The sequence below is a fragment of the Crocodylus porosus genome, unplaced genomic scaffold (assembly GCF_001723895.1).
Source record: "Crocodylus porosus isolate Cpor-Errol unplaced genomic scaffold, CroPor_comp1, whole genome shotgun sequence".
NCBI classification, from domain to species: domain Eukaryota; kingdom Metazoa; phylum Chordata; order Crocodylia; family Crocodylidae; genus Crocodylus; species Crocodylus porosus.
This window is the reverse complement of record NW_017728948.1, coordinates 43,898,323-43,907,536: the sequence shown is the minus strand read 5'-3', so window position 1 is coordinate 43,907,536 and position 9,214 is coordinate 43,898,323. Positions and strand designations below refer to the sequence as shown.

The window sequence follows — 9,214 nt, the reverse complement described above, 5'->3', positions numbered from 1 at the left end:
TGCTTTACTGTAACAAAGAGATAGTAAATTTGCAAAACAAAGAGAGAGTGATACCTTAATACAAAGAGCCCTTAGTAGCTTCTCCTCCAACCTCCCCCTCCCACCAGGGAGAGCTGACAGCTGTGCTGTTCTAACAACACTATTGATAATGCATTTTCAATAATATTTCTAACAATTTCACGGACTTATCCTAAAAGTAGTATTTAATCTTTGCCTGGACATTTCTGTGTAGAGGTTTGTCCCACACCAATAAGAAAACTCAACTTGCTTCAATATCTTTTGTGTGAGCATTTGCTCATGAAAGCTTATGCCTCTAATTCATTTAGTCTGTATCCAATCTTATCACAGACAGAGGGCAAGTTAGAGATGCACCACATAGTTTAACTGAATAGGAGAGGCATAAGCTTTCATGAGCTTGCTTCATGACATAAAGCAACAGTTTACTTCAGTTTGTGAGCATATGTCATAAAAGCTTATGCAGCTCTCATTGAGCCTATATGGTGCATCTTTACCTTGCCTTCTGGCTGTGCTAAGGTTAGCAGTCTTTAATATGCCTCCCTGAAAGTTATGCAAACACTTCTAAGGCCGTAAGGGTTAAAAGTACCATTCATATGCTTGTCATGCTATATGCTGTTAAAGCCTCCTGAAGCAAATGGTGATTGAAGCTTCAAAATTTCATAGAGCCTGAGGTAAGAAAATGCATGAAATTAAAGCAATTATTTTTGGCCGTGTGATATTCCTTCATACCTCACTAATTGTACTTGGCTGCCTCAGTGACCTCTGCTAGCTAGGGTGTCTTTGAGGAATATCTTTGCTACATCTGGTGAGTTGATAAGGAACAAAAAAGATGTATATTTTTGACCTCGTTCAGACTCCCCAGTTGGGAGAATGTGAAATTTGGAGACTAAGTGGAAAGACAGAAGGATCAAGAAGTGCACCAAAACATCCTTCAACTTTTAAAGCAGACCCAGATTCTCTACATGTTCTGATCAAAGCAGCCACTACACAGTGTGGAGAATGATTGTTTGTAGCAGCCGGTCAAGCTGGCCACTGGCTGATGGCAGTCCAGGATTGCAAACTTCCAAAGAATGGTTGCTGCTACCTATTTCTTATCATCTGACTAGTTGTCATCTTGCTGTTTGGGTGTAGCAGAACTGGGATGAACTTGGCGCACATGTTCAGAAATGTGGCCTTCCATGTGAAAATGTTTTGGAGCTACTGCTACCTATTCCAGGCTTCCTTTACAAGTGCTTGAATGAGGTTTAAACCACTGCTACTGTGTGCAGTTACTCAATGAATTCCTACAGCGACTAGGTGGCTGCATTTACTATTTCTCTTCCACTTATTCTTAGTTTCTTTATTCTATGTCTGGCTCCTTAAGGGACACTACAGTCTGCTAGTCAGTCATCCATAGTTTTAATGATGAGATGGAAAAAATGATGCAAAAAATAAGTGTATTATAGGATGTAACAGGGTTTTGCAGGAATTTGACCTCAAACCCACACAGTTCCATGAGAGGAGTGTTGGCATACCAGAAGGCATGGCAGCAGCACTGCAAAAAACTGCTACAAAATAACATGCTTGGCTGCAGGGATCCTGAGATGACTACTCCACAGTATCACATGTTTCTTGGCTGTGCCATCTGCCTGAGAATATGTTGCTCTGGGAGACAGCCAAATACAAAAGTGTTCTACTGTTTGTTATGCTGATAGCACTGTGCCAGTGCTTTACCTTCAAGTAAAACTTTCTTGAGGGAGGCAAGGTCCCAGTGGATAACTTTCTTCAAGAGTCTATTTTTCTTAAGTTGTCTGGGGAAATATAGGTCAGGTTATTACTAATTACATAACATCATTTTTCAGATCCTTCAATACTTTTATCAAAGAGAAAGTACTGAGGACCTGACTGATGCATTTCAAATGTAATAAACAGAAAATTTTATTACATTTATTAGATTTTTGAAGAAAGTAGTTTTCTTCATAAATCATCTAAATGGCATGTGATTATATTTCTTTCCCCACCACTGCAGTAGAGAAAAACTTGATAAGATTTTTTAAAATCTCAGTAGAATTGTTGCAAAAATCGCAACATTTGGATTGCACCTTCTCTTTTCAAAATACTTCATATTTTGCTTGTAGTTATTTGCTTTTTAGTTATTGAAATGTAGCATACAAATCTTTGTGTTTAGTTATCAGAACATAGCATAATATATAGTACAAAGTATCATACTTTTTTTGTTTGGTAACATATGAGATTAACTAGCAACCTAAATGCTTATTGGTCTATATGGCTGTTAATATTTACAAAATGTTTAAATCTGGAAAGTTTTCTTCTCCTACCACACTCATTTAATAAACATTTGTGCATGCACATACACATGAACTTCTAAACTTGTTAACAACCAAAGCAAGGGGTCACCGTGATACTTCTGAAAACTGAGGCTGAGCAATGACATTTCCTGTTTCCACTTGAACTGCAGATGACATCAGAGTACCATAAATAAAGAAGTATTTCAAAATTCAAGGAAGGGGTGGTGAAAAAGAACAAAAGAAGGAACTGGGTAAATGGAGTAACAGCCAAGCTTGTGAGGAGTAAAAAGAAGCAAGAAAGAGAGCTATTAAGTTTCTAATTATTGCTGTCAAGGGCATCATTTCATTCTCACTCCATTGATGACCCTGGGGGTGTTTCAGTATGGCAACCTGGCTTGGTCAATGCAGTGATACAGATGAAACTAAGATTGGTTTAAATCAAAATGAAATGCATGCTTTAAGAACAAATGAGTCTTTGAGGCATAATTTATTCAAGAAAGACCAAGTTGCCATATGGGTTATATGTTGCTAATTATATTGGTTCCCATGTTTGTTTTTTAATTGGTCAATATTTGTAAGAATCTCTCAGTATTGGTATCAAATGCATCTTTTGCATATATTACAACTTTCAGGGAGGCACGACAAATTGAGCCCTGTGCCCTCTGATTCCCTTCCCAGCGTTCTGTCTGTGCTTTATGTTCCTTGCCTGATCTTCTGCTCTGCCTTCTGCTCCCTGTCCCATCTGCTGCTGTGCTTCTTGTCCCTTTGCCAGTCTGCTGTGTGCCATACGTAGAGCTATCCTTGGAACTTATGGAGTGCATGCCACAGACTGGTCACCCCTGCATCAAACTTAAATCCTAGGAACAAGCTCTGCCCAATTTTCCCTTCAAATGTAGAACACTAAAAGAGTACCTTAAGTGTACAATATTTCACATAACAGATCATGAATAGTGATTAATAGCTTCCATTTTTTTACAATGCAATGTATGTATTTAGCACCTCATATACTACAAAGAGTGGATTTGACCAAATCTGTAAAAACTAAAAACTAAAAGGGATGGCAGCCTTTGTAATGAGAGAGATTTAAAGTTCTTAGACCAAAACATGTGCCTTTTTATGAGAAGAAACTTTAGACACTTTTTAATTTTTAAATATTATTGTATTAAATAATGGACTCGCAAAATAATAGTCTTGTTGATTAGTATGTGATGAAAATTGAGGAGGAAGAGTAGAGCAAAAATCACATGAGATCATAAAGGGACAGCTACAGCTTGAAATGTTTTGCAGCATTCCAATATAAAAAGAGTAAGTCCAGGTTGTCTGGGAGGCTTAATGCTAAATCTAATATCCGCTCGCAGACTGTGGGAGGCTTAGAATTCCAGTTATGCTTCCCCATCCCCTGTTTTCTGAGTTTAATAAATATTTGTGCAATGAATGTGGCCACAAAATTAGAGCTTGGCCTACCAGGTATTGCTTTTATTCCCAGCTCTGCCCATGAACTGCCCTGAGGCCTTGAGCAACTTCACCTTTTTGTTCTACTTCTTCACTTGTAAGTGGAGAAACCCTACTGTTACAGGGGTGTGAGGCCTAATTCATTAAAGGACATAGTCCATAGCTCACTTAAATTAGTGGACAGACATTCATATATTTCACTTTATACAATCTCAGTCCACTAAGTACTTCACAGGTTGGAGGTGCTTTATCAAAACAAGCATCTTAGTAATGTGTTTGTTTATTTACTTAGATCAAAGATTTCCATCTCCTTTGGCAAGCCATGGTTTGGAAAGTACCGCAACTAAACCTCCCAGTGCTGATACTCACCACCCAGAATATGTTGCTTTTGCAATAGTTCCTGTTTTTTTCATCATGGGCCTCTTGGGGGTTCTCATCTGCCATGTGCTTAAGAAGAAAGGGTACCGTTGTACAACAGAGGCTGAACAGGAGATTGAAGAAGAAAAACTTGGAGAAAATATAGGTAAATAATCTGTTTACTAAAACTCCCTTCTCTCATTATTATAGTGTGCTTACTAATCTGGAATGACTGATAGCTGATTTTCGTCTATTCTATACTGCACAATACATATTGAAATGTTTGTAATAATGATGACTTAATAGACCATGAGATAATTACTTCTGACTGTTACCTTTCTGAACTTGAGAGCTTTTCATTTATCTGTAAATCAAGCGAGATACCTAGCAACAATGGAAGGGAAAGGAGGCAACTGTGGAAGTATACGGAGGATTAACACAAATGGGTAAGGATAAACAAAGGCAAAAAATTACAACTGACAAGAGATAATGAAGACAAATGTTAGATGCATAGGAAAGATCAAGGGATCTGTAGGTTTGCTATGCAGTGGAAAAAATGAACTATTACTAACTATTCAAAGTGGGTGGATGTCAGGGGCCTGAAGTAGTCCATCCAGCCTGGCCTACTTGCCTAACTGGCCAGAAGCTAACTCATAGCCCATCCCTGGCTGATGAACCAGCTGGCCACTGTTAGGACCCCCTGACTAGCTATTGGGGAGAGCAGCCTCCTTGTTTAATTTTACCTATGGTAGAGACTGCAGGCTAGCCAACAGTTTTGCCTGAAAGTTTGTTGTGATGAGCCTTCCTGGATCCTGTGCTCTGTTTGCTGCCTTCTGACCTTGCTTGGCTCTGACTCTCTTTGCAAGTTCCTTTTTATTTTGGTAACTTGCTCTCTGACTCCAGAACCCTGATTTGGTTTTGGACCTGGATTCTACCCCTGGACTTCCACCTTGGGTTTTTTAATTTTGTTTGACTAGAACCCTGATTCAGACTGAAACTTGGCCCCCAATATACCAATATATTTATACCAGACCGTAAAGTCCTTTTCCTCTGCAACTGCCCTTTTAACCCCCTGATAGACCTGAGGCACATTGGTGACATCTTCATCCTATGGACACATGGGAACCAATCTCTAGAGGAATTCCACCAGGAATTTAACAACTTCCACTCTTCTATCAAACTGATTCTAGAGTATACACTACCCAGGAAATTCATTTCCTAGGCACCATGGTAAAAGCTTGCAGCAGCCATATCGCTGCCATGTAAAATCAGAAACCCTCTGACTGCCACAGCTACCTTCACTCCACCAGCTTTTCATTCTAAGTTCAGTAGATCCATCGTTTCTACAGCAGAGTTCTCCACTGCAGCCATATCTGCTTTGTTCCCACCATTTGGGATTTAGACCTTAAGAATCTGGATCATGGATTCCTATAATTAAAATGTGGTCCCAGAAATGTAGCCACTCAAGCCAACAAAACCAGACTTAGGGGTTGGTATTGTAGCAGGTGAGACTATGGTCTAAGACACCAGAATCCCTCTGGTTGTCACTTGCAGGCAGCTCTAAGCATGCGCAGCTTGGACATATCATTAACGACCTAACTTCTTTTAGAAAAGCACAACCATCTCAAGGTAGCCATGGGGGGGACAAACCTGGCCTGGCAACCTCAAATGGTATTTCTTGAGCAACAGGCTAACTCCAGATGCAAACAGTGCCCCCTTATCAGTACAGACCACATCATCACTGGACCAAATAACACAGTTTATACCATCTAAGGTTCATTCACTGCACCTCTACCTATGCCATATCTGTCATTAGCTACTTAGAATGCTCCTCTGCTGTCTATGTTGGACAGACAGAGCAATTGAAAAGTGAAAGAATGAAAGGATATCAATCTGACAAAGTCCAAAATATTAAGAAACCCTCCTGGACAGTCTGTCTGTGACCTTAGAGTAGCTGTTCCTACACAGCAAAACTTTAAAAGCTGACTTGAATGCTAAGTTGTGGAACAACATTGGAGCAAGAAGTCATCCACAGACTGGTTTGTGTTGTGTATGGTCTAAACAGGGACTATGGATTCTGATCCCATTACCTGAATTAGCTTTTGTGATCCTTTGATCCTATGGACTTTATCACATGCTGGCCTTTTCCAGCAATGCCTCCCCTTCCTGTCTTTTATATTCTGATCTCTCTATTTGATAGCCTGCTTTCTTTTATAGCATCTTATGAAGCAAACTCTCACTCATGAAAGCTTATGCATCTCTGATTTGATGAGTTTATAAGTTCATTTTTACCTTGCCTTCTAGTAGCAGATTGATATACTGACAGGAGGTATTTTGGGATCCCGCTGTGATCTGTTATGGCTCTACTGCTGTTCACATGGATGGATATAGTAGCAGACTTAACTGTTTTAAGTTAAATCAGTTTATTGAACTTCTGTCCCAGATCCCCACCAGGTTCAAGTTAACTCACAGTCCCCCAACATCCGAGGATGCTTTGCGCCTCCTTCCCTGAAAACCCCTTTCCCCCATTCATAGGGTGGGCAGACTAGCCTTGGCTCAAGCTGTCTGCTTGAGCAGAGAGGTATGCTCTAGTGCCCTCTGCCTTCTGGCGTGGACCACTACAGGCATGTGGCTGCATTTCCAGAATCAAAAGTGAGTGTCTGTTTATTTACTTGTTGGTTCAATCTACACAACTTAGACTAACCTGAAAAGACTGAACTGATTCAGTCTCGGGTTTTTTGTCTGTCTGTGGTTAGCCAAAGAGGCTGGAATTACCAGCCATGTTAGGAAAAAGGACTAGGTGTACTTAGTCTGGAGAAAAAGAGACTGGGGAGCATATTCCTGTCAGTTTTCAGATACAGGTTGCTCTAAAGAAGAGAGAGAGGGCTGGCCATGAAGCAGTGGCCAGAAGAGCACATTTAATATAAAAATCGTGTACTGCATCTTTGTGAGTCGAAGAATTTATGTTTGTACTAGCCAGTTGCCTGTCAAGAATGACGGGGGCAGGTGGGGAGGGAACTGGGATGGAGTACTGCCACCTGACCGCCCATGATGCTGCTGTTCTGCCTCTGGTCCTTGGCACAGCTTCGGAATCATGGCAGTGCTTCCCCACACTTGGAGTACTCCGATTGGCTGTTCCGTAATCCAGTCAGAGTGCGAATAAAGCGTTATTGACAGACAGACAGACATAGGCTTTTATAATTGTTAGAATTAGGGGAAGGCAGATCTGAGATCCTTTAGTCCTTCTGTTCCATTCTACCTTGCAACCCCAGGTTTTTCCATGCTTTCTCAGTTTTTTTCAACTGTATCAAAAGTACACTTGAATATTAGTGATAATAAGTACCTTAAAGCCCTGTATCCTGCTGTGATGCTTTCAGTTGAGAATCTTGGTTTTCATTTTACTAAATCTTAGTGTTCTGAAAAATCCTGAAAATACGATTTCTAAACCTTTAACCACAAGAAGACAAATACTACAAAGTTTAATTTTATTTAAATGGTTTTGAAGTTAGTCTTACCTTTTTCCAAAGCTTGGGGTTGGAAGTGCTCCTCTGTTATTCACTAGTTTTAGTGAAAGGTGCTGAACTGACAGTTTGGACACTGAAATCTGGTAACCAAACTGTATTTGCTAAGCAGGCTTCTTGACAACTCCATCAATTTGCCTCAAAATTATTCTGGTAGCTAGTACATAGTAACTCAATTTCCACATCTGCTCTTTCATTTTTTCTGCAAAGACTTCAGTTCATATAACACTGAGATGAAGAGGAAGGTGTTTCAAAGTTTATTAAATATTGAGCTTTTTAAAGGGTTCAGCTAAAATTCTTAACGTATGGAGATTACAGGCTCAGCTTTGAAGCTTTAGTTTTACACCTGAATAGGGACAGCAGGATTTGTCAAAATAAAATAAAAATGACTCTTTATTTGCTGTTTTTGTAGAGTTCTTTTTTTATTGAAATATTTCAGTATTTTTTGTATCTTCATGAAAATGTTTTTAGGCTGATATAATATTGACTGAGTTCTTATTTTCTTCTCAGAAATGAATGAAACTGGACATGAAAATAGTGACACTGTTGGACAAATTGTCAACTATATTATGAGAAATGAAGGTACTGATTAAAATCAGTGTGTAGTGTTGTCTTAAAGTTATGATTCTGTGATACCATGCATGTTTTTCAAGTGTTTCGGTGTTATTTTGTTGGCACTCATAGCTCATATTGTGTAATTTCTATCATAACTCCTTGTTTGTGCCTACTTAACTTTCTCAAATTGCTTTTTAAAACCAAACTTTTTGGATTTTATCTCAAATTAATTTGTCCTTTTTCCTTCTGGGAAGTTTGTTCCTATAGGAACCATGACTCTTGTGTTTCTTGACATTTTATTCCTTCTTCACTTGAGTCTCTTTGCACAAGTTGCTTATTTCCTTGTGTTATATTTAAATTAGATGAGAATTTGCTTGCTTATTTAATGTTAGCATTGAAATATACCCCAAAAGTGATTTTTCCCTTTACACTGAGATGAATGGCTTTACAATGAGATGAATGGTGGGGCAGATTTCTTCAGCCAAACCTAAGCACTAGTAGAAAGCTTTTTGCAAAGTTTGGAAAGTAGGATAGCAAATGCTTCTGTTTTCTTAATGAGGGTGGTATCTTCACAAAGAAGGGTGGAGGAGAAATAGGATATAACAAAAGATTGGGAGGGAAGAGAAATATTTCTGAGTAGCTAACTAGGCATCTGACATTAGTTCAAAGCCTGTCTGGCCAAACAGAGGGCTAGATGAATGGCAATTCAAGTTGTTTTCTCTAGTCTCGTTTTTTAAATTCAAATGACTTAGAAGCAAAACATTTGCTATTGACTTAATCTGTAGTAAGGTCAAATACTTGGATTTTGGATGGTTTAGAAATGACAGAAGGGGAAAAAACCCAATGTTAAAGGTGCAGTAAGAATTGATTGGAAAATGTTAACATGGTAATGAAATGTAGACTTGCATGCATTTTATATATGTGCTAGCTTGTTGCTTGACATGTAGTCAAGTAGGAGTAGGAGAACAGCAGGGACATGGAATTAGGACTGTGGTACTAACTTGCTACATTGACTAAATCTCC

At 39.1% G+C, this 9,214-nt stretch overlaps 1 protein-coding gene across 1 annotated transcript in view; it reads left to right on the top strand.

Annotated features, from left to right (window-relative positions):
- Positions 1-9,214, top strand: part of RELL1 (RELT like 1) — a 39,447-nt gene that overhangs the window by 14,419 nt on the left and 15,814 nt on the right. The window contains exons 2-3 of the mRNA XM_019553142.1: positions 4,051-4,281; positions 8,147-8,218. Of these exons, the coding sequence (XP_019408687.1) occupies positions 4,173-4,281; positions 8,147-8,218 (181 nt within the window). The 5' untranslated portion in view covers positions 4,051-4,172. The remainder of the gene's footprint in view (positions 1-4,050; positions 4,282-8,146; positions 8,219-9,214) is intronic.